Here is a 27039-nt window from a genome sequence, read left to right as displayed (position 1 = left end):
AACAACGTACTTGGTCATACACACGATGCTTTATAATGAAATTCATTACAGATTTTAATTTTTGCTTAAACACTCTGGCAGTGATGCCATGCCTATCAATTGGTGTTTGGCCGTGTAGCAATTCTTTCTTAATTTCCATCCATTGTGGGTTACAGGTGAATGTAATAAATAGGTCTGGACGTCCATATTTTCTAACATACGACATCGCATCTTGCGCGTATTCGTGCATGTGGCGCGGGCTTCCAATGTAAGTGGCCGGCATAATTGTAATTTTTTCCACATTTTCAGCATTTGCAACTGCATTAATAGCATCACGAATCTGTATGAATAAAAATTCATAGAGCTGACTTTTTTGTTGGTTTCAGCACCTGGAATCAGAAATGATAAACAATGACATTTTTGCATACATTAAATATAACACATTTATTGTCAAACTATCATCATTATCATATCGGACAAAAGGCAATCAATACAGGTAATCAATTTAAAGCTTTCTGTAGTTTTTTTGCGGTGCGTAAACATATAAAGATATACTTTACCATGTGTAACAAAAATCGTCGACATAAAATATTGGGTGCTGTCAGGCCCAAACACGACAATACTTTATTTGCCATCAATAAACACATATATTCTATCATGATCAATGTCTAATTGTAAATTTCCGCATTAATTAGTAGTGTAGGATTCGAAGTTTGACATCGCACACGATGTAGCACATCCTCAGACATGTCATCCCTATATTTCATCCACAAATATTCCGGATTCGAAGGGAAACATGTGGATATTATAATCGCAAACAATGTTTGAATTTGATGTGGTGAAGATATATGGAATCCTTGAGCGTATTATCCCAATGTAAATCATCCTCGAGTAACTGTAATAGTTGACACGCCTCACGGTAAGTAGCACACAGATGTCATCAACCGTTCTCAATTGTTGAAACGATGTCGGACCACGAACATTCACCAATAACAATCTAAGATAATAACATTCAGCGTTATTTGGATGTACTGTATTTGTCGGCACTATAATCGACTTCTGGATCGTAGGAGAATGCTGCTCGTTCCAGGTTCACAGGAGCATTGCGTTTGCGGAATCGGTCAATTTCCTTTTCCCGGGCTCGCTGCTGTTGTGATCGATGTGCCCGAACTCGTTGCATTCTTTGTCTATCCACTTCATTCTGATTTAGTGTAGAACGCAAATGTGCCATACCAATACGACTGTTATCATTATCAGTCTCTTGCTGGTCATCAGTGCGATTAGCGCGTGAGGTAGCTCGCCGCACATTCGATCTACTTCGACGACCCATGTTAGGTCGTTTTCTTCTCGGCATTGTAAGCAGTATCTGATATTAATGTTTTATTGCACTAATAATGTTAACCTATAATGGCGACAGCTGTTTTACCCAAAATTGCATGCAGTAGTAAGTAAACATATTATGATACTGAGACACTTCGTCATTTGTATTTGTTACAGCTGTTAAACTAATTATCGATACATAAACATCAATCAAACGTTTGACAAGTAAGAACATTTTGTATGGGAAAATCAAATTGTCGTTTTTAGTATTTTCCTTGCAATTTTGTTATATTTTCTCATCGTTTAAACCTTCCCTGGACTTCCACGAACATTTCAAGACCAAAATTAGCCAAATCGGTTCAGCCGTTCTCGAGTTTTAGCGAGACTAACGAACGGAAATTCATTTTTATTTATATAGATTAATTTGGTTTCATGTATCAATTGTATATAGATATATATGGTTGTTCTGTATGTATAATGTACTATGAGTTATTGAATGCATGTACATGCATTGTGTTATAGTGAATGTGCTTAAATAGCGCATTGATCTTTCTATAACAGAAGTTATTTATGTATTTATAATGTTGATTAGTTTTTAATGTACTATGTTTGCTGCTGTTTTTAATTTGGTTTTGTTTTATTTTTAAATTCGAATTTTATAAAGAGGATACCGTACTAAGTGTTATGTTGTTTCTGTCAATATTAAATAAGGTTTATTCTGACATTATATGGAAAAGTAGTTAGAATTATTTTTGTATTTTTTATATTCTTTGTATTCTTTTTTAGTTCATTTGTAGTTTCAGGCACCTCAGAGAGTGGCCAGCATATAATTTAATGCAACTGAACTCAAAAAGTACTATTAAGTTTATTTTATTTTGTTAAACCTAATCACACTACTGGACATGTGATTAGGCTATTCCTAAGATTTTATTTTTGTAATGTTTTTGTAATTTTTTTGAAGGAATAAATCATTATTCTCATCTTTAATAACAATTTCTTCCACTGTTTTCACTGGTTGTTGATGTCCAGTGTCTTCATGCCATCTTTGAAACGTTTATACCACTCGTAAACCCTTGATTTAGTGATAGCAGGCTCACTGCAGGCTTTTGTTAACATTTATCACACTTTGTTACACTTTTACTTTATTTTTGACACAAAATTTGGTACAAATGCTTTGATCTGCTTTTTGTAACAAACCAAAGTGTAAAAGTGGTATTTATGAGTACCAACATGAAAAAAGTCTTGACAATCGGACTCTCCACCCTGCTGTAGGTAAAGAATAGGCTTTAGTTTTATCATTTAAAATGATTCAGAGCATATATCCCAAAACTTCTGTCCATGTCTAAAGGGTTTATTGAAAGTCAAAATAGAAGTTGTCTCTGGTCATATTATTAGCTTCTAATTATCGTACCCTTTCTATTTTTAAGAAATTGTTTGGATTTACCACCGTCTGAAAACTCACCGGAAGTCTTCTGGCGGGTGAAGCCCCTACATCCTGGCTGATCCCAGTTTAATATTCCTCACTCATGAGCACCACTGTCTTAGCATTAATATGCTAGTTCTCGGCACCTATCTAGGCTTCCGAGGTCATGGGTGCCCCTCCCTGTCTGTACCCTGCGTTTCAAGTCCATCTCTCTATTCTCAACCAATGAGGTTGATCTCCATTCTTCTCTTCAGCGTTCCTGGACTCAAGAAGAGACCCCTCTCTGCAGTAAACAAAATCTGCTGAAGAATCACTTTGTGATGACTTAAACTCTATTCATTCTAGAGATCCTAAAGATCTCTGTCGTCCACCTTTTCCTTAGGCTCGAAAATCTATCTCTTGGTATTTCTAAAGCCCTTACTCAGTGTAGGTTTCAGTCGTTTAAAGTCAAACTTCAACATAAGTCGGACATTCAAAACTCTCTGTCAACTTCATGTCTTGAGTACCTTGCCTTAGGTCACATGGTTGAGTATCCTGATCCTGACTGGTCGTCTCCTCACTATGTACTGCCCCCATCATGGTGCGTTTATAGCTCATAGCAGCACCCCTAAACTCCGCACAGTTTTTGATGCCAGTTGTAAAACCAATTTAGACCTCTTTCTCAATGGTCCTGATGACATGGGTAAAATTTCAAAATAACATTTGTGATATTATTATCCAGTTCCGCCTCTACAGTGTATTCTTCTCATGTGATATAAGAGCCATGTTCCATACCATTAAGGTGTATGCACTCGAATGATCAACGCTTCAGCTAATATTTTGGCATTCTGATCCCTTTCAATTCCTCTCTGTTCACCAGCTCACTACTGTAACATATACTATGAACAGCCCTTCCTATCTTACCACCAAACTTTGACGCAATTAGTCTTAAATTTCCTCATGCTGCCGAGGTCCTTACATTTTAAAGTTGCGTGGATGACATCACTAGAGCCTCAAGACCAACTTATCAAACTTCGGAAGCTAGGATGCTTCGAACTTAGGAAATGGGTTTCCAACACTTCCAAACTCTACAGCTCTGAATCACGTCTAGTGTATGTTCGGTCAGTCCACAAATCCGAGACTAGTGACTTGCCATGCAAAAATCACCCACCCCTTAATGCTAGTGACTGTTGTAGTAACAAGAGAGGTGTTTTAAGTGGCCCATTTCTTGATAGACACCGATCGATCCCCTGAACCTATGGATCTGTAGGTGCTGTCCCAGTGAGCCAGGCACAAAGCAACAACGTCAGAGAGTTGGCATCATTTTACCTTTCTTCCCCCTCATTAGTTTTTAAGTTATGCATAAGAAACTGAGTGGATCTCTCGTTTTTAATTTTTATTATTAATAATCTGTAAGTTCAAACATTTGCTCCTTCAAGATCAGACCTATCTTATTTTTTGTTGATAATTTGTAATCTTTCTCTCCATATTATACACCTACGTAAATTTAAAATTCTCATTACTTTTTTAACAGACCTCATATATATTTGAAATAACCTTTATTTTGATTCTAAACATGTAAGTCCCATAAGAATTTGTCGTGCTCAAATTCAAACATGATACTAAAATTAATCTCATAAATATCTCGGCTTCAGTTAGACAGCTTGGTAGCAATATGGCCTTTGTAGCAATATGATGGCTATTCAAGCTTTAAAAAATCTACAACTCCATTATCTATAGTTATAGAAAAAAAATTGTTTATAAAAATGTAGTTGGTTCTATATTTCTAAAATAAACCATATTAGCATTACAAATGTCCCAAAAGTTTACCTACAACGAAATCCCATTATAAAGTTTTTCCTGCCCATGCTGTTTGTTAAAAGCAGAAATTTTATAAGCACACTTGAGGTTTTTACCCTAAAATTACGGTTTTAGGCTTTTTAAGGTCTATCAAGTGCCTGGAAGATGCTGGATGGGGATGAATAGCTGAATCTTACATCCACCGAACCTTATAAAAATTCGGATTCAAGAATCAATTGACATGATTTGACAATTGCATCTTTGGAGATTTGCCACGTTACTAATTATTGCGCAAGACTAATCTGACAACATAGCACATGTGAAATCTTCATTAAGCCAAACCAGTAAAAATAATTCAATATGACAATAAAATAGCCTTGTAAACTGTGTGGTCAGTCTTTCGAGATGGTCAATCGATAGTGGCTAAGGGGGGAATGGAACTGCTCGAGCTGAGGTGGGTTCTATGTTGTAAGAATTGTCATCATTTAAACAGAAAAATTAGAGGTAGATAACCATAGTAAATAAATATTATGAATATTTACGATAGGTAAAACATGCTCATTTAGTACTTTGTGTATGGAAACCCATAGACAGATATTATGCTAACAAATTACAGTATTTTAATAATTAATAGTATCTCCACGATTTGCCTGGAAATAGTATTTTCGAATTTAAATTCGTGCAACACCCTGTGACTGCTGGTTCTATTTACGGAAAACTGATCAGCAGTACTAAAATTATCAATTGCTAAAACGTATTTTAATGTCCTTTCTGCATGACAAAGTGTAGACAGATAACCTAATTACAAAAGTTAACATTTTGCTTGCAGTTCGTACATTTTATATTTATGTATGTGCCTTGCGGCAAGTCAGCTTTCACTATCCACAGGTGACAACTAAATGATTGTACTAAAATTACTGAGCACTAAAACAGTTTTCGTCCTACTGTGTGTATGAAAAACATACATAGAAAATCAAATTAACGTAGTTTGTACTAAATGTTATTTTGGCAGCAGGTTGTATTTCTTCAGTCCCCATTCAATCTTAATAATCAAATTCAACAGTTCTTTCATGGTTTTCACAGTTTAAAAAGATCCCAAGTTACGAATGTTCACAATAACAGTTTGTTTCAAAAGCATTAAAAATCAATACATTTTTCGTTCTAATCAATATAAAAACTTAGGTCATTGTTTATAAATAATTTCCTTTATATGTCTGAACACTAAATTTTAATCTACTCCTGTAATTTTAGCTCTACCAGTTAGTTTGTGGTTTATGTTGAAACTCAGGTATATACAATTTTTGATCCGAGAGTAGTAGTAGTAGTAGCGGGTGTCATGCCTGCAAGCTGTTATTTGCAATTAATTGGTCAGTTTGCGCTTGCTTGTGTGAACCACGCATTTGAGTCAATACACTACTAAATCCTGCCAGAACCAATTGCTACGAGCTACCACAATCAGGCTACTAGTAGCACAATTCTTGCTCGTGTGAACCTGGCCTAACATAGGCCTATGACTTTTTGATACGCATGTTGATTTATTTATTCGCAGGTTGGAGAAATGTTTATGGTTTGTGAATTAAATTCACGGTTTTTTAAGGTTTACCCTGATTCCAAGTCAGAGTTTGTGCATTGGCATATGCTCCTTCGTAGCAACAAATAATTTGTGTAACGTGCAAGGTATAAATTCCTACTGCCTGGCGGTGAGGTGCAGATTTCCGAGAACACTGTTAGGGGACCAACAGCGCAGTGATAATTTCACTGGCGCCGTGCCACCGCCACAGTCCTATAAAAATAGCCAAAAATGATTTTTGGGGACAAAAATGTCGTAAGAGATGAAAATGTACTGAAAAACTGTTTGTATAAGCAGGAAACCTTAAATATGAAATTTTTTTAATAACACATTTTTTCAATAGTGAAACATAGAATAGACGTGGAAAAAGGCGTATGCAGGAGACGTTATAACAGAGTTTCACTGTACTTACTGTCTTTACCGGAAGGAGTACTTTCATCTCTCAATATTGTTAATTTTACTTTTTTGTTGTTTACATAACACACTGAACAATCATAACAGACTAATAGCATAGCAAATAAATACAACTTGAATTGTAGACTGCAGGTCCACCACACAAAAGTTTTTAAAACATAATACAGCATTCATGATTTTTCAATGTACTATTTATTATATTATTATATTCATTTTTTTACCGTCACAGTCTCTTAAACCTTAAAAAGGACCATAATAAATCTTTCTTGGAAAAAGTCAATTCACCAATTTCTAGGATACTGACAATTATAAAATAAAAACACACTGATTGAAAATAGTCTTTATTTTACATAAAAAAACTTCACACAAAAAAATTTATAAACCATATTGATCACTCGACTTGTAGTAACATGGAGTAGAGAGGCCTCGAAGAACCCACCAACCACAGTGTACAACGAAGCAGAAAACGATGACCTGTATATTACATATCAATGGATCTCACAATCTATACCTTATATACAAAAGTGCTTCTACTTGGAGAAAGCACCGACATCTGTGGGTTCCCACGTCACTATATAAATCAATAGATAAATTACTAAATTGCATAATATACAAATTATAATATTATAATTAAATTAATCTCGACATTACAATTGACAATAAATAATATAGCCGCTTATATTAAAAAATTGTATCTGCCTATTTCGTAACCGGTCATAGTACGTAGTTGAGTATTTATTAGGTGTTATAAAAATTTTAATTAAAAAATAGTCTTCTATTCGGAAAAATCTAGACTTTAGAATTGTTTAGTTTGCCTAAACCTCGCTATTTGTCTAACTAACATAAAAACAGATTAACAGATTAAATACTAGAATTGTAACTGGAAACTATAACATTATCCAATGGAAGACAGACAAAATAATTCATCTGTGCACCTAAAGGTTCAAGATAACCTTATTGTTCAAATTCTTTCATAGTAGGCCAGCAAGAGATAGAATAAATGCCTATTTCACACATTAATTTCCCAATTGTTTGATTTTATTTGCTTTCTTCTGTAGAATAATTTGAAAGATTAATTTAAAAATAAAGAGCACAAATTCATTTACATTTTTTGTTAATACTATTTTTTAACTAAAGTTTTTGGCAATTTTGTTTTTGATTTTCTACTCAAAATGGAGAACTTAAGTGTATTTTTAATATTGTATAATTTCATATCAATTTAAAAAGCTTTTTTGTAAATGTACAGCTAATTTTTTTAAATGTAAACAAAAAATGTGGAAATCTCTATTTATTGCAACAAACTGTTTTCCCTATGCCTATGAACTAAAACTAACAGTATAAAATTTTGTATAGTGTACAATAACAGTTATAATAGTTGAACGACTACAAATCTTGTATCGGTTTCATGAAGGTTTAGGAATTCTAATGATATTTTTACAATTGAGACTTAATAATTATATATAAAATGCTGGTTTACAAAAAAAATCTCTAAATAGCTTCTTTGAAGGCCTACATAAAATGATTGATAACAAGGAGGAGGAAGCTTAATTAAACCTAGTAAAAAATTTAAAACACATTACTAGCTTAGTTATTTTCACTGATAATTTACTTTAGGAATTGTAGGCACGTAGACCGTTATTTACCTATTATCAACAAACACTGTGCGCTGCTAGATTAAATCGCAACTTAAACTTAAAACTGTTCATAATGACAAATGAAAATAAAACAGTCGTTATTATACGTATCCTCACATCTCCAACCCAAGCAGATATATACATACATTGACCAACAGCTTACAAACGAAAACATCAACAAAACAGAAGGTAAATAAATCAACATTAGTTAATGGATAAACATGGAGGTTCACGTCCCATCCCATACCACGTAACAACTTCATATTATGTATAAATTTCTTTAACTTATATTATGTTTCATATGTTATTTTAACTAAGTTATGTCCAAGCAACAGGTGCCATCTGCTCCTCCAACTGACTTAAGCAAAAATATGCAACAGACCCAACTGTGGACATGAAGATTCACAATACGTCTTAACCAGATTATCCAATGCAAAATATACAATACTAAAGTAGATTACACAGTATCAAAACCATCAAATTAGTTGTTATTATGTGAACTAAAATGTCACTACTGTATTTTATGTGTAAATATATATATATATATATATATATATATATAAAGTTTAGAAAATAACTTGTGGAATATTACATACAAGATGAGAAGCTAAAAACATTATTGACCAATAATGTTAAATTTAAGATATAAACAATTTAAATGGAACAATTTATATGTTAAGATAACGAAACAGATTTTGAGTGTGCAAAATCATTTACTTTAATTCCAAATATAGTTTTACCTTAACATTTACATAGCAAAAATATTTCATGAACGCACAAAAGTAGAGAATTAATAGTGGAGCATTTCAAAAGGGTTCATCCCTATCAAAACTAGTAAAAAATAGATTAAATATCAGTAAAACTATATTCAAAACAGCCTCAAGATTTTCAACCTATTTGAAAATTCAGTTTTCACTAGCATCAATAAAAAGAAATTATTATAAAAATAATAAAATGTATGAAAAATAATGAAGTAAACATTTGTTTTAATTAATAAAACAATTTACTAAATATTAAAAGATGTTGCTATTCACTGTAGATAAAATTGTGGGAATATTTTATTACTTCCTAAAAATGTAACTACAAACTGGCAATTTTTAAGCTGTATTTAAAAACCGAGTAGAAACAGATTATATGAAACTTTTTTTGGATTGTAAATTATTTATACAGATAAATAAAAGCCAAGCTACAAAGATCTGATTTCAATTACGAATGGAACAAAATTGATTCACTGTGGAAACAAGTAGTTGGACAAGAAGATGGACTCTGCTGTTGTACTCAGTCGATTCTCTTCTATTCGACTACCTTCAGCACTTTACCGATAGCTATAGTTTTGCCTGGAACAGAGAATCATCAAGTCATTAATTTGTAACAGACATTCTAGTTATGACATAGGTTCATCAAAATTTTATCACTTTTGCCCTTAAAGTGCAAAATTAATTACAAATTTATGGAATTAATAAAACCTTTATTTCAAAGACCAAAAACCCTGGTTATCCATATTAATTTAGAAATATATTGGAAACAATTTTCAAAAAAGTATTGATGAAGAGTATGTGGTTGTAATAACAGGGTACTGATGATATTAAGATACCATTTTTAGGAAAACACTCAGAATTACACCACAAATAGTTCTCCTTGTGATGTATTAAAGAGAAGTGTAATAAACAATATGAAACCACATATCGGTGCTTAGTTTATAGAATGATGACTGATATATGGGGAAGGACTGAAGACTTCCAGAAGGGGGTTGACAGCTATGGTGAGCTCTCGTTAAAAAAACACTGGTAAGGGTGCCCTTGACGTAGTTATCCATTTTTTTTAACCTACAAACTTCATGTTCTACTAAAATAAGTGTACTTACTAAATAAGTACTAAAAATGTTAATAAAGAACTGTAATTTCTTTGTGAATAGTTACAGTTTTGATTTTCACCTACTATTGATCTAGCAACCAGAAAAATACACATTATAAACTACAAGTGCTGTACAAATAATCATCAGTCATAAAGTACTGTATGCATAATATACCCTAAGCGTAACTCTTTTACAATTTTGTGGTAAAAGTAAGCGTAAATCTTGAAAACAAAATGGAAAGGTGAAAAGCACATTCAATTTGTAAATTGTTTAAAATCTTACATCTATCTCGTTAACAAATACAATAAAACCACAATGTATCAACTTGGATTTGCGTCATGTCTGGTTGCAATTATGTTTGAAATGCTGATATCTGTTTACATCATATAACACTGTGATAATTAAGAAGGGTTAACTAAAAAGAAGGGTGACTAAAGAGTTAATTCTTATCAAGCAATTCATGACTTGATTCTTTAACCAAAGAAGATGCAAAATCAAAACTCATTATCAAGAATAGACCCTTACCCATGTTACTCCTGAAATAAAATCCTATGTGATTGTGATAAAATGTACAAAATCCATGTGGATATCTTGAAAACCTTCTGTTTTCTAGTACCACTGCCGAAGTTTTGGCTATCAAAACATCTAAACAGTACTTTTGACCCTTTCTGGTAGTTTGGGATACTGTTATAGCAAAAACTAAGGAGGTGCTTCAATTAATTAGCAACATTTTTGGGCTTTATGTGAACATTAATAAATTATATTTTGGCACGGACTGTGCCATCTGATGATTTCAATTGAAACTAATTTAAGCACTTCATGATTTAATTAGGCAGAGAAGTTTGTAAATGTAATACTTTAATAATTGTAGTTTTTTATTCTATTTACTGTATCCAGACAGATCAGCTGAATCATGTATTTTTATAACATTGTACCTGCTGTTTATTACCAAACAAAACATGTCTAAATTTTATAAAACAATATTTAGTTACATTTCTTGTGTTTAAATATCATGGTTTTAATCGTACTGGTACTGGTAGAAATATTATCTTTTGTATGCAAGCCTATGTATAAATAAAAAACAATTATAACAGGCATCTATGTAGTTTTAAGTTATAAAATGAATTTCAAAGTTGGTTGGCAGAAAAAACTCCAGGAGCAGGCAGTAGGAGGGCTTGAAAACTTTCCATTTAACCCTGGAACCAGTGGTAATTTTGTTTTCATATAACAGGCCATTTTTGAGTGTTTTGTACCAGTACTTTAACATTTTTGTAAAAAATACATTTCTACTATAAACCTATACATTACTTTTTTCAGGGGATGTGGAGATAACTGTGCATAAACCATAAAAAATATGATTTTTTTGACGTGGTGGGACTGCACTGGTTAAGTGTAATACTTTTTAAAATATTAAAATTCATAAATGTCATGCCATGAAGTTTCAATTTCAAAAACTTTCTTTTGAAAAGTGGTCGGATCTAAGTATAATCATTTTCAAAAATCAAAATAAAAAAGTAAAATTTGATATGAAAGTATTTCATTGATTAATTTTACAATAAATAAATACTTATTTTGAACTTTTTCTGAAATATTGGCTTAGTTGGGGGTTCCAGAAAGCATGAACAGAAACCTATGTGTCACTATCAAGGCTTAGGTTGTTTGACTGGTCAAGTTCTCTAATGATAAACAATCAGCAAAATGTTGGGAAATTATTGAAATGAGAACTTTGCACTTCACAACAGCCTAGATTTTTACAACATTTTATATATAAATAAAACCATGAAATTACTAACAAAAATACTACATAATAATTACAAAAATAAACTCGTTAAACTCAATAATAAACTCGTTTATAAGTAAATAACACTATCTCCTGAATTAATACCTTTTGAGACTAAATCAGACACCTGCTTCAAAAGGGCTGAATGAAGATGTTTGTCCTAGCAAATTTAAAATATCACTGTGACATTAATGTTACCACAATGACAAAACAAATTTCACCACAAAAATCAACAATTCTTTCTATTTGACATGGTATATAAACAATAGTGATAGTGTTGACTTATGTACTATATAAAACTGTCAAAACCTGTGCTCGTCAAATTGACATTATAACGTCAATTGCCAACTCCAGGGTTAAAGGAAGTAAGAATTTTTTAAGTCATTTTTGGAACTTATTTTCTAATTTAAAAAGTTTTAAAGAGTTGAACCCAAAAAAAGGTTATAAGTATTTAAATAGTTAATTAATTTGTATAAACTACAAATTATAACCATGACACAATTAGATCCCAGCTTACCTTCATCTCTCAGCGTAAATCTGCCCATTTGAGGGAAAAGTTTGAACTGCTCGAGACAGATGACCCCCGCACACTCTATCCTCATAATGGCCACCTGGTCTTGTTTCACAAAGCGAGGCCTAGTTTTTGACTTCTCTCCAGTCTTTTTGTCAATCAGACATATTAAGGCCTGAAACAAGGTAAGACGGGTTATAACACTGAAACTACAAGGAAACAACTAACAGTCCTTCAGGAAAATATACTATGAGTACATACATACAACTAAGAAGGCCACTTCGGCCAAAAAGCATCTGCTTTTGGTATATGGAAATATTCTTAATAAGTTCATGTAACATCTTAAAATAGTTATTTACAATAGGTTTTGTATTATGAAAGTAATTGTTTTTAGGGCTGCAGTCTGGGAAAGAATGGCTACTTGAACCACGTTAGAGTTCAATCCTCAGTCTTTCCTTAAGCAACTGTTAAAATTCCATATCACAATGTCAAGGAAGCAACCAGTTTTAAGTAACTTATGTTCAAACATTCACAGCCTTGCTTATTAGGGCTCGTTTTATAGGTTTTTTTTAATACTAATAAAAAAACAAGCTAAAAATGTGTCAGTGACAAAATCTGAAATAAAAATAATAAGATAACTTTATCTATTTTTTTCTGTGTTACACTACTAATCAAGAATAATGTATATTTTATAACAATGAAATATGTCCAAAAGTTTTATTCTCTTTGACGAACTTGAGCTAAAACATGAAAGAAACCTTAAGTGACAGATAAATTTGGTTTGTATAACATAAATATTATCATAATTTTTCAAATTGTTAAGTGTTTTTTTATTTATAAAATGATTTTTCTCTATAAAAAGTATATTGAAAGAAAGTTATGTTCTACAAAATGGCTGTGCAACTGTTTACATTAGTTTTATGGCCTCCTTAAAAAATGAAGCGTTTTTCTTTTTAATTTACTGAATATGTATGTGAGGATCTAAAATAAAAATGCAAAATTCGTTATAACTCTTTATAGTAATCAAGTACAATAATTCCCTGTGGTTACATTTTCAGGAATGAATATTTTGTTTATACCATCAGTTGAATTTAATATAAATCTTTAAATAGACACAAACCAACATGGTTCAAATTCAAATGGAAGGGTCATGAAACATTGTAGCACAAACAGATAAAGTACCAATATAGCATTGAAGGACGGATAAAATTCTGTGCACAGGTATAATCTATACATTTTTCTAGAGCACTATTTAATCCTTTCACACCAGCCCATAATCATTAAGTAATTTCCAAAAGAGTTAAGGCAATCATGAAGTTCATTGCAAGGATTTACACAAACTTAACTTGCTGACATTTTCAAATGTTATTTTGCTTATTACAATAATTTATAAATATGCATAATTCAAAAATAAAATAAAAAACCCCTTTAATTAAGGCACAGATTTAGAGCAGTCATGTTCTCTCTACTACTCAACTCCAACAAAGAAACATAAAAAAATATATTTACATAGAACGTTTTTGCCAAAAAACTTATTGTTATGTCATATGCATTGTTATGATATGTCATATGTATTGTTATGTTATGTTATGACACTTATTGTCTATAATATCATATAATAGAAGTTGAGTAAGAAGCTGTTAGAAATTAGTAGCACTGTTTGCTGTTATGCTTACAAATGCAATACCAAAAAAAATGTATACTATTTTACTGTTTAGTACATTTTATAAACAGTAGCACATACAGGCACTATCCAGAAAGCTATTACATTTTGATGAAAACATAAAAAATACAACAAATAATTGTACTGTATACATTTGAAAGTGACATTATTATTCTATTTTTCAACATAATCACCACATAAATTTAGGAACTTATCATAGCTGTGAACTAGTTTTGAATTTCCAGTGTTATAAAATTAAGTTGCCTAAGACTTCAATCAGGTAGTAACACAGTTCCACGTCGTCATCAAAGCGCCGCGTCCCAAGTCAGGCCTTCATAATGTTTTACTCAAGTCTCGTCTCCCGTAATGATTCGATCAAGCAGCGAATCACCATATTTTTCGTTAAGAGTCCAAAAATCTCAATGAAGCAAACTACACTGATTTTTATGGGTTTCTGTTAAGATTTTTGGCACCCATCTAGCACAACATTTATAGTAAACTAACTTCAGCGTAACAATTTTGTGTAACAAACACCTTAAAATTTGAGGAAAACTATGTGGGAGCTATGTTATTGTGAATTGACTGTCTTCTTTATTCTTCTCATTGACTTTAGAGTCAATTTCATCAGTCACAATGCTTGGCCCTCCACTTTGTTCATCATCATGCACATTAGTTTGGTCATTTTTAAACCTAATGCAACACTGACATACGCCACCTTCAGGACTCACATTGTTCCCATAAACTTCACAGAGTTTGCAAAAAATCTCAATTGGTTTATTGTGCTTAGCCAACAAAAACTGTATTACCAACCGCACATAATAACTCACGGGATTTTCAATTGCGCCACACATTTTAAACTGCTATTGTAAAACAACAAAGAGTGAAATTAACCTCTCACTATCATTACTGGATACCTACTGAAAGGAGAAACACCTGAAATCAAAATGGCTGTGATAGTTCCCCCTAGCGGCTACAAAGTGAAAAGTATCTACTTTCTGGATAGCCCTTGTAGTTTGACTTTATTTATTAATGTTTTGAGGGACATTTCTTTACTAAGTACAGTTTTAATGTTTAAAACAAGTGAAATTTTTGTAATAATTTTATTTTAACATGAAAGCCCACACTTTTATCTACTTTGCTATATAATTTCTGCCAATATTGTGGAACTTGTTATATTGAAAAATAAACTCTTATATGCCATTTTGTCTTATAGGCTTTCTCAAGCTTTTACAGTCACTGGTCGTTTTGATGCCGTAATCATTATTGTGCACTGGATCTTTTTGATGCTTCTTCAATTGCAAAAACACATGGTAGTCACTGGGTGCCAGATCTAGATCAGGACTGTATGGAGGATGACCAAATTGTTCCCACCCAAATGATGTGATGAGTTCTTCAGTCCATTTTGCTGCATAAAAATCGCTTTAATCAGCATGGCTCGTTGCACAATTTTTGCAAGGTCTCACAGTGTGTTTCAGAATATATTGTGTTCCCAGGAGAAAAAACATCAACAAGCAATAAACCCTCTTCCTGTCCCAAAAGGTGGTACAGATGATTTATTCAGAATACAATGGTCTAGTTTAACTTAAAGTTCCTTAGTTAATTCCACCTGTTTCATTGCCTACGATAATTTGTTTTGATTTAACATCTGTTGACTGAAGTGAGACCAAAATATTTCACAAATTTAATTGTACAAGCTATGTTTCAAAGTGTTAACTGAAAAACATAGATATTAGTTAAAAACTTAATTTTGATTTACTTTACTAATTATATTTTTACAGGAGATTCAAAGATGCACATATTCAAACAGAAGTAAAGAATTGGAATAAGTTCTATTAGGTTAAACTCACTTTAACGGTGACCTCCTCAGCTACACAGTGAATGTGCATGACAGCTGAGTAGCCTGCACAAATGATGCTCTTGTGTTCCAGAATCACTACCTGGGCATCAAATATGCGTCCGGTACGTGCTGGGGCACTTGGGTCACACAGGACAAACCCAGGTGACACATCCTCCTCTTCAATACCTGGAAAACACAACTTTCGGTTAACATTAGCGCACAAATTCAGAGTACAACTATAAAATAATGGTATGGTAGATTATGTATACTGTAATACTGATAATCTGCTATAAAATTTTACAGGTTTTAACTTATCAGTAAGGGTGGAATTCACCACAGTCTGAAGCTCTCATCTCGCTATCTATAACTCACATTCATTTATCAATACATTACTTATTGAAATAAATATGAAGTCTGTTCAACAAATATCGCAACTTTTGTTTTTCCCCCCGAAAATTACTTACTTATTCATCAATTTCAATTTTGTCCCCTTTAAAGTAATCCCCATTAGACATTATAAACTTATGCCAACGTTTCTTCCAAGCCTTGAAGCACTCAGAAGTTATTTTTAGTGATCTAGTTCAACTCTTCCTTCGAATCTTGTCAATCGTAGTGTACCGTAGACCTTTCATAGATCTATTCAGTTTCGGGAACAAGAAAAAGTCACAGAGGGCCAAATATGGGGAATATGGTGCTGTGGCATCATTAGTGTGTATATTTTGGCCAAAAAATCGTGCACAAGTAATGATGCGTGGCAGGGACATTATCGTGCTGAAAAAGCCAATTTTTGTTCTTTCACAAATCTGGGCGTTTCTGGCGGATTGCTTCGTGCAAACTGTGCATAACTTCCAGATAATATTTCTTATTGACAGTTCTGCACTATGGCAAGAACTCATAATGCATCATAAACTAAAAAAACTATAAGAAAAACTTTCACATTCGACTTAACTTGGAACGCTTTTTTCAGTCTTGGCTCGTGAGGCAGCGTCTATTGGGATAATTGAGCTTTGGTTTCTCCGTCATAAACATAAACCCATTATTTGTCACTGGTAATGACCCTCTGGAGCAAATGTGGTTCATTGCAGACAGAGTGGTAATGCACTGCTTTTTTTGGTAAAAATCAAAATTGGCACGAGTCAATACATATGTTCAGCTCCTCTGCAACTTCTCTAAGGGTGATTTGACGATTGGCCAATACTATTCTTTCACTTCATCAATGTTTTCGTCTGTTCTTGACATACTCGGGCGTCCGTCACCCTGTTTATCTTTCACATCTTCTCAGCCCTCTGAGAGTGTTTTGTATCACAGATAAACGTTATTTCGGTCAAAGGTATCTTCTCCATAAACCACAGATAACATTCAAAATGCTTCCACGCACTTTATTTATTTTTTAACACAAAATTTGATACAAATTCTTGGATCCATTTTTTTGAATAGGCACAAATCGAAGATGAGCCATGACACGTGCAAGCAAATCATCTGTCAACAGTAAAATGAAAATTCAAAATGGCCAAACTTGTTGGTATACATCAGAGACATGAGTACCAACATAACGGCACAAAAAATCCAATCTTACGTAACCCGCAGAAATTAGTCACGATACTTTTTGAACAAACCCTGTATACATTATTATTATATTATAATAATAAATATAATTTATACAATATCAATGAATTTTTTGAAAATTCATATACACTCTTGAATTAAAAATTTCAGTAATTTGCTGTCATTAACAGTAATCACCTGTCTTTAGCAATCATGGTAGCAATACTATAGAGGCAGATGTAAATTAAGAATTAATTGTGCTTTACTTTAGTTAGTGCTTTATTATGTAAATGTTTTTTCTTTAGTTACTAAGAAATTTGGTAATCTTTGAGTAATATATATATATAAGGTCTGTAAATAAAGTAAAGAGGGTTCGATGATACGTTTGATTTACAACATATCTATATACGAACTCTGTCTCCTCCAAAGTAGTTCCTTGGAAAGTAATACACAGCTTAATTCGGATTTTCTCACTCCTCGTAGCAGCTCTGGAACTCCGAAACTGGATTGTTCTTCAGTTGGTCGGTCAAATTTAATTTTATGTTTTTTTTTGTTCCAAAATGATGTCCTTTAAGGTGGATTTGTACCTCAGGGAACAGGAAAAAGTCACAAGAAGAATAGGGTGGTTGAGGAACAACAGGAATGTTTTATCTGGTCAAAAACTCAGTAATTGAGAGTGCAGATGGCAAAGCACATTGTCAAGATGAGTATCCAGTTATCTTTGATGACTGGTTTCATGCTTCACCGAATCTAATCCGCGTCCTTTCAGAGGATTTTACGATAAACGTATTGATTTATAGTTTACCCTGCAGGCAAAAACTCTTTATGGACTATACCATTGGAATCAAAGAAAGAAATAAGCATGGTTTTTACTGGATTTGCTCTATCTTGCCTCTTTTGGACGAGATGAATTGGAAGTGTGCTATTCTTTACTCTGACGTTGTTTTTGTAATAAAACAATCCCAGATTCATCACAAATTTACATGTATTAGAAAATCAGCATATCTTTCAATTCGTCCCATAAAATCTCAAAAAACTTCCTCTATCAAAATCTCTGTTGATGAACAATAAGAATTTTTGGAATCAATCTTGTATAAATCTTTCTCATTTTTAATTCTTCCGTCAAAACTTGATGTACTGTCGTATGGTTCAAATCAAGTTGTTCTGCAATCATTATTATAGTCAATTGTTGATCAATGCGCACCAAATCTCTGATTTTTTCCAGTATTCTCATCACATTTTGATAATAATGGTCTCCAGAGCAAGGGTCATACTGAACCGATTCTTGTCCATCTGAAAATGCATTAAACCATCTAAAAACTTGAGCTCTTATCGTAACCATAAGCTTTCTTCAATTGTTACAGTAGAAGTTTCACAAAGTTTTATTGAATAACATTGCTCGTAATTGTTCTCACTCATTTGTTTGCTCATCAAAACTTGTTTTGCTGCAAGTTTGTTTACAACTCACATGACAGTAACAGACTAATGAAATTAATACTAATTATTGATCAGCTGTTTAGTTAAGCATGTGACTACTTGTCAGAGTTACAGTGTTGCCAGTTTGGTAAGGAAACATATCAGTCTCATTACTTTATTTACAGACCTTATAAAACAATGTTTCATTCTAATGAATAATTTTATTTTTCTAGTTGGTTAACAAGTCATATATATGAGGCAATGAGTCAGTAAACATTGAATAAGATGTTTCATTTCTACTACTAACACTAAACAATTTCTTTCTGCCCATCCATTACTGAATACATGTACTGTTATTTACTTCAAACTTCATTGAGAAGTCCACTTTTCCTGATAGGCATAATAAAAATATTAAATATTATTTTCCCCATGAACATATTACCTGTTTGTGTGTGTAACTCATATTAACAACGTATTACTATTTGAATTCACTCTGTATTATAATATTTTCTTTAACCCTCTTCTCATACTCCATTTCTGGACCTGTCTACCTCAAATAGATTGCTGTACTGTAAACATGAGATTCACAAAAGAGACATGGACTAAAATTACCTTTCAGCTTAACCTTGATGTTTTCTCCAGGGCCTACTGACGTCACTTCTTCATCATCTGACCACAGCTGATCTACCACCACTGGTGTCTGTGATAAAAACGTGCAGAGGTATTATATTTCCAGCACAATTAAATAAAACATTTTTATAAGAAATTAACTAATTTTTTATTTAAGAAAATAATTACAAATAGTATAATTAACTTTCTAGTCATAACCAAGAATACAAGCTGAAAAGTAGGAGCAAAATTCAATAAATTTACTCTTTTTTAATTTTACAACAGTTTATTTTTCTATATGATGAATAACTCAGCAAAGCCTATACAAGTGTGGTTATAAAGGTAAATAGCATTATGTAGTGTTCTATTTATTTCCACTCTGTAGTTATAAAATCATTATGAAAATAAAAACAATGGTTTAACTTTGCTCAATAGGTTGATTTACTAATTATATATTATACTTATATCTAGATGAATTGGAAGGATTTTACACCCAGCATACTATTCAAAATTATTATCTTGTTATTGTATCACCTATGTCTCATATAAAAACCTTTTATGCTAAAGAATAAAAAACTAGAGATTTAGTAAAAATTGCACCTGCTAGGAATAGGGAATACAATTTGAACTGGTGATAAATTAGCACTCTGGATTTCTCACATTATGACAGCACCAATCTAATCAGCTCATGGCACTAAAAGACTTTACTTAATGTAATATTAAACCAATTTTTCATGACTACAATACCCACAGAAATTTGTTATTAATTTTGTTCAATAATCAAACTCTCTTGCAAAAAGGTAGTTGTATAAGTGCAACCAAAGGTAATAGTCAAGACAGAAATGAAACATGATCAATGAGGTGGTCCACACCATGTTGAAAGATGGCCATTACAGTTGCCAACTCACCAGGCATAAGCTGATAACTTGACACAAGCTAATTTTTCAAGTTGTGTATAGAATTTGGTTTCTTGTTTTAATTATTAATTAGACAATCAGTTTGTGACTGATACGTGACTTGTGTTTTGAACATTACAACCACTCAAATTCACACGTACTCTCTTTCTCACTCTCCCCTACGAAATTAGACACAAGAATTTGTCAACACTCCACTTACCCTATTTGGCATGAGGATAAGAGACTGGCCTTTCTTCATCTCACCACTCTCCACTTTTCCCATGACCACCGTTCCCATGTCCTTGTACTTCTCCAGCACCGGCATGAGGAATGGTCCATCCATCTTGCGGTTAAGTGACGGCAGGTTGTCGATAAACGTAATGAAAGGGTCCCCTCTGTAGATGGCAATCCATATGTTAGAAAAGTATTTTAGATCTTTCCACTTGAATTTCCATAACCCTGTTGTTCCCTTGTACTTGCATTTATTTTCAGTGTAAAATCATGGCTTTAAAACAAATTTTGTTATGAACTTACTGACCACTTCATATATTTTGCTTAAAAATTCTGGTTACCCATTACTGAGCTTATATTGTTAGAAAAAAATCTACAAGTATATATTAAAAATTTGTTTAATTACGTCTGAAAAATACTTTTTTGAAAATTATACATAATAGGAGTTTTACTTGGGAATTGTATGTATTTACATAAGGTTTTTAAATTTATATGTGATGTAGCACATGTGCCAGCTGTAAGTAAACTGTTACATTCAATTTTATTATGTTTCTAACAAACACACAAATGTACATATTGTTTACAATATGTATATTGTTTACAAATGTACATACTTGTGTAATTTTTATAGGTTTTTGAGCTTGATATATTTTAATACTTATTAAAAACCCATCAATCTGTAAAATTTTTTACAAAATAAATATGAAAACCAAAAGTTTTTAACAAGTCATATAATGTATATAGTTAAAATGGTTGAATATTACAATTTTATAAGGAGTTCTTAACATTTCACAGGGTAATGAAATGAGATTTTGTTCACTTTAACTTTAACTTTTAACTATACACTTTATCAGCTTTACACCTTTATGCTCATTTTGTTGTGTCTACAAATACTAAAAGTATTTTCAGAGACGAAAAATATTGTAATCATTGCATTAAGGTGATTTAGAAAAGATTTAAATTCTCAATAATAGTAAAACTTAACTTAAAATTTGTATTTAATTCTTTGTCTCTTAAATTAATAGTTATATTTTAGTTATTACTCCAATTTTAAAAATTATTAGATTTCTTTCAACTGTTTCAAAATTAAATATTGGTTCTTATGCCTAAAAGCCTCTAACTAACATTGGAAGTCATACCCCATTTCATTTTTTTCAGTATTTATTAATTTATAAGAGTTACATAAACTTGTATCAATTCGTTAAAAAAGGATTGTTCAATTGAATTTTTATTTTATCATGAGTAATTATGATGAATGAATAACTTTCAATAGTTTGTTTCAAACATAAAATATTTAACCCTCTCCCTCCCGGGTAAACGCCTCGAAACGCCTCGGCAGGGCGCCTGGCTCAAAAGTCCAAACGCCTCCAACTGCTTTATCAACGCCCACTGCTTTGTGCTGCTGTCATACGGTTGTTTGGGGAACTAATACTGGAAATATCTATTGGCAGTGTCATTGTTGCCTTGTTTATTCATAGTTTTATGACTAGGGACGCTATCTAGGATTAATAATTTGAAACGGTTCATTGATTACTTCATTGACGGTGATTTAGTTGTTTAGTAGTACAATTCTTTCTGACTTGTGCTGCTATGTTACGTAATTTGATGAACTATTTGAGACTTTTTATAACCACTCATTTACTGAAATCATTTTGTTAGTTGTTTTCAGAATCAATCAAAACAAGATTTTTCATGTAAGTTTGACTTTTTGTTTGATTTTAATTTACCTCATAAGTATAATATTTTTTTAAAAATAAATACAACATTATTATAGAGGATTTAATCATCTTTGTAACGATGCACAATACATAATAGTTTTATTAAAATAACGTTCTTAACTTAGTAAAAACGAGAATAAGTGTCCCCGTCGTATCAGAGCGCCCGATTTAATTCAGCCCAGTAGCGCCAAAAGCGCGTTGCGGTAATTCGACCAGGAGAGGGTTAAGAAAGACTTAAAAATGAACATACTCTCCAAACAATTGAACTAAATAGGCTGCGCCACTGAACATCTATTAAGTATAACATTTAAATATCATCTTATATTTTACATTTAATTAACTGTAATAAATTGAACTAGTTCCACTGAAAATACACTATGACTAAATTAATGTAAACATTTCCACAAGAACTACATAGACACCAATTCAGTGAATAATTCAAGGCCTACACAAACTCACCTGTACCATGGGCATACACTCTCCTCAAGTTGGTCCTTGAGTCCCTGTCCGGTCTGTCCGGAGACAGGCATGAACGTGAGGTCCTTAGCCGGATTGAACCCCAGTTTCCGCAGGTAAGGCAGTATCTTCTCCTTACATTCGTTGTACCTCTCCTCTGACCATTCCACAGTTGGGTCATCCATTTTGTTGATGAGGACCATGAGGTGCTTCACGCCTGCTGTTTTGGCCAACATGGCATGCTCCCTCGTCTGGCCACCTCTGTCGAAACCCGTCTCAAACTCACCTTTCCGTGCCGATATCACCTAAGCAAGCACAAAAGTTTACCAATAAAGTTTTTAATTACTGATATTAGATTAATAAAACGCTACATTATAGAGTATTTTTTTGAGTTCCAAACTAATCTGAAGAAGTAAACCAGAATCAGTAGCTTCTGGTGAGTTCCTGCCAGAACCTGTCCAGGAGAATTCCAGATCGTAGGAGGCTCCCATTGTTAAAGCTATGACCTAAAGGTCGGCCCAGCTGCCTATCATGTTCACAGCTACTGATAGAGGACTTGGGCTTTGTATGGTATATTTGATTTAGTTGACTAAATCAACTTGAGTAAGAAAGAAATTTATAGAACTAACTATTATTTATTTTCTTTAGTGAGACATTTTACTTTTATTTGACTTTTAGAAGTATATTTTAGAGCATTTTTGTTTGGGCCAAAAAGTGATTCTTAATTCAAAGATTTTTTTGGGTTCTGGGCATTAATATATTTTCAAAAAAGTGAATTTTACAGTAGTAGAAACATTTTGAAAAATATAACCATATGTGCAATCATTTGAAAGCTCAAAGTATTCAAAGTATCTCATGAAGTATCAAAATCAAATTTTATTTTGGTGTGGATTCACATTACAGGTGTGGCAATAAAAAACAAACAAGTGCTGTTTTCTATACCCTTTAGACCACCATTTGAAACGAATAAAGATAATAACATTTTTGGATAATAAATGTTAAAGAAAATGTTTCGGGTGAAGAATCCTTTAAAATGATGTATGACATGACATGTTTGCATTTGTTTCAAGTTTTTCATGACAAGTTTTTTGAGATTCGAATATGAGACCCTATGTTTTAAGGCCACCCTATATTTGTACAGAGTGGAAATTATTTAAAACAAATTCTGCAAGATTGATTTAGCGATTGAATCCCTTTAAACTAAATCACTGGAGTTAGCCATTTGACCATTAGATATTTGAGATGGGTGGTCTGAAACACTCTGTGTATATATCATTAAAAACTTTTGTTAAAAATGTTTGTATTTTTGCAATTTTGCTACAATCAGAAAAGTCAGCTGGTATTTAAGGAAAAATTACCAGCAGTACTAGGGTTAAATTTAGATTTAGTTTTTGAAAGTTCTTACTGTAAAAACAAAGAGAACTTGTTTTCACAGTGTTTGGTGGTTGTGGTTGTTTGAATAATCAAACACATTCACTGCGGGTAATGACAATTGTTGTCATGCAACAATGGTGTGCCATGCGGATGACAACAATAGCAGACATCTGCTCACTTCGCTGCCATTGCCTCAGTGTGAGCCTAGCAGTTGCCGTGGAACGGTGTCATTTGCCGCGTGTTGTGCCTGCCTCATACGTTGTTTATTCGCAATTCGTTCGTGGTTCGCAATTTTCATTCGCTGGCTGTGCTGTATTGTTTGTTGTGGGTAGTGTATGGTGTAAGATGACTGTGTGTTTATTATTGTATTTAGGCAATATGGAGGATGACAATGAACTAGTGGAAGACTTTATGAGTGAACAGAACGATTCCGATTCAAGTTCAGAGAGTTTTGCCAATGTGAGTTCAGTCCATGTTCATGAACTGTTTTCAAATTTTTTTCACTATTTGTGCAATTGACAATGTTTTCCACGAGTGACAGTGCCATTCGGGAGTAATAGACCCATTGTCCTGCGGTACTGACTACGCGGGGACCGGCGCCAGGTGCGACTGACAACAATTGTCACAGTTATGACGTCACCAAATCTGGCAGTGAGGTTACCTGGAAAACCTTGTACAAACCTTTTGGCTGCCCTGACTTCATTTTGAGTATGTTAGAAAAAAAATTTTCCCGCATTTACCATGATCGGTCAATTTTTTTTCAGCAGTGAATGTGTTAAAAATAAATAGTGGTAGTGTAATTATTCTGGTTCATAATTATAAGATTTAAAGAAAATGATTTGATTTTTGACTTATGAAATAGTAGTATCTTATTTCTGGAATTATAATTTAAATTTTGATGACTTTATTGAATAAGCAGACGTAAAATTTATTTGTACATGGAGGTTTACTGTCCAAATATTACTTTAATATAAGTACTTTATCAGAAGTAAAGTACTTAATAATCAACGGGAATAATCTCAACACAAAATTAACATAACAAAAACATATATGTAGGTTCATTACCTATGGATAATACAGTCAAAGCTCAGTAGTTTAAATTTGTACCAACCCCCTTAACATAAACCTAAATCAAACAAATCGGTTTTTGCAAAAGCCTCGGAACTGAGGAAACAAAATTAAAGTAAGGGAGGCGCAAAGGTCCTTTTAAGACCAAGCGCGGGGACAAACTGTCCTTTTCCCTCAGGACAAAAAAAAGAAAATCAAACAAAATTACTGTGGATAACTCAAAATAATCTTACGACTAAATTTTACCTCTGTAAATCAAGTCCATACTATTTTAAAGTCCAACAGTTAAGTAAGTATAAGTCTCTTATAAACACACAAGTTCAATATTATCTCTATAACTCGAATTTTTTCACGGACCTAGCGATCTTCAATAAGTAATGTGAAACATTATTTACATTTTCCTATTTCCTGTAATTTTGATACATTTTTATACACAGTAATTCCAGGTTTATTTTTATTCTTGGTTTTAGGGAATACAACAGTTTTTACCTCTGTAACTCGAATTTTCTATTCGTTATCTCTATATCTTATTTACCACTGTAAGTCCAATTCGATAAAACTATATCTTAATAACTTGAACAATTCATATCTCAACCTGTACTTAACTCAAAACAAAACGAAAGTCCCTTGATATTCACGTTAATCAGGTTTGACTGCATATGGTAAAGTTTCACTTAATTAACATGAAAATTCCAGTTGGATTGTAAAATAAAGAACCTTTTACATGAACTCACTCAAAATCCTTTTTCTAGTTTGTGTTTCTTATATTTATGTACAGGAATGTTTAAACCTAAAAAAGACATTAAGTACTCTGAAAATATCAAAAGAAGTTTTTAAAAAGATGAAAATGAAGGAACTCACAAGAACTGCCAGATCAGCTTGTGCGGCTCCACCGATCATGTTTGGCACAAAACTCTTATGTCCAGGAGCATCCAAAATAGTGAAATGTTTCTTATCTGTCTCAAAGTAAGCTCTTCCTACTTCAACTGTCTTCCCCTTCTCTCTCTCTGTAATATATCACATAAAATACATTTCAGTTTAGATTTATAGAAATAGAGAAAAATTAGTTACGGACGAAACCTATTACACTACAAAATAGAATGTTTAAACCTTTTAGTGCCAATGGTGGATATACTGCATTGGCTTAAAAAGCCAATGTCAGAAATAGCGGCCAACTGAAAAATAATATTTACTGCTATTGTGACTCTTATTATAATACTCACAATTTATTGGTCTTCAATAACTAAACTTATTATGGTGTATAAAATTAAAACATAACGTTCATAAGTCAATGTTTCAAAGCTCACAGTGTTACTTATAATTTCTGTGATTGTCTATCCAATGATAAGTGAAGAGGTAAGTTTTTAACCTTTGAATGATCATACAGTTCAGAAGGTTTTAGAAAAGGATGTTTTAAGTGACAATTTTGTTTCTAATCTGGATATTCTAAGTAACGATGTAATTAATTTGGGCAGTGTTTCAAGCAGTAGTTGAAACACAATGTTTCTGACTTGGATTATTTCTTATCAAGATATGGTCCATCAACCTCAAGTATTCCTAGCTTATTTTCCAGACAATTGCCCCCTCAAACATAAGAAGTTTGAACTGATAAAAGCAGTGATGAAGATATTAATGCCACTAATTAATGTAACAATGATTTTTCATCAGGTACTTTTAATATAAACATAATTATGAAGTTTGTTGAATCTGAAAATATTTAAAATCTATTGCAGTCACAAAACCTGTACTGTTAACATTTTTTAGAAACAAGAGATGTCAAGTAGTTGAGCCTGAGTCTGTTTGACAAGTTCTTATGAATATAACTTGACAAATAAACTTGTCAAAAAAGTAAGTAAAATTGTCAGGGCTCTAACACCAAATACTAGTATAACTTTTTTTTTAAATAAAATAAAATTATACTTAATGATCAATTTGCAATAATTTAATATTATTTCACATAC

General features: G+C 32.6%; 1 protein-coding gene across 1 annotated transcript in view; it reads right to left on the bottom strand.

The window, feature by feature from the left end:
- Positions 1–6810: 6810 nt before the first annotated feature.
- The window catches only part of LOC124354031 (eukaryotic peptide chain release factor GTP-binding subunit ERF3A), a 39643-nt gene continuing 19414 nt past the window's right edge, over positions 6811–27039 (bottom strand). The window contains exons 4-10 of the mRNA XM_046804183.1: positions 25940–26085; positions 22640–22941; positions 20452–20626; positions 19339–19426; positions 15776–15951; positions 12272–12440; positions 6811–9456 (exon numbers count right to left, since the gene is read on the bottom strand). Of these exons, the coding sequence (XP_046660139.1) occupies positions 9413–9456; positions 12272–12440; positions 15776–15951; positions 19339–19426; positions 20452–20626; positions 22640–22941; positions 25940–26085 (1100 nt within the window). The 3' untranslated portion in view covers positions 6811–9412. The remainder of the gene's footprint in view (positions 9457–12271; positions 12441–15775; positions 15952–19338; positions 19427–20451; positions 20627–22639; positions 22942–25939; positions 26086–27039) is intronic.

This window comes from Homalodisca vitripennis, chromosome 2 (genome assembly GCF_021130785.1).
Source record: "Homalodisca vitripennis isolate AUS2020 chromosome 2, UT_GWSS_2.1, whole genome shotgun sequence".
Taxonomy (NCBI): domain Eukaryota; kingdom Metazoa; phylum Arthropoda; class Insecta; order Hemiptera; family Cicadellidae; genus Homalodisca; species Homalodisca vitripennis.
Note: the sequence above shows the minus strand (reverse complement) of the source record. Positions and strands in the feature narration are given on the sequence as shown.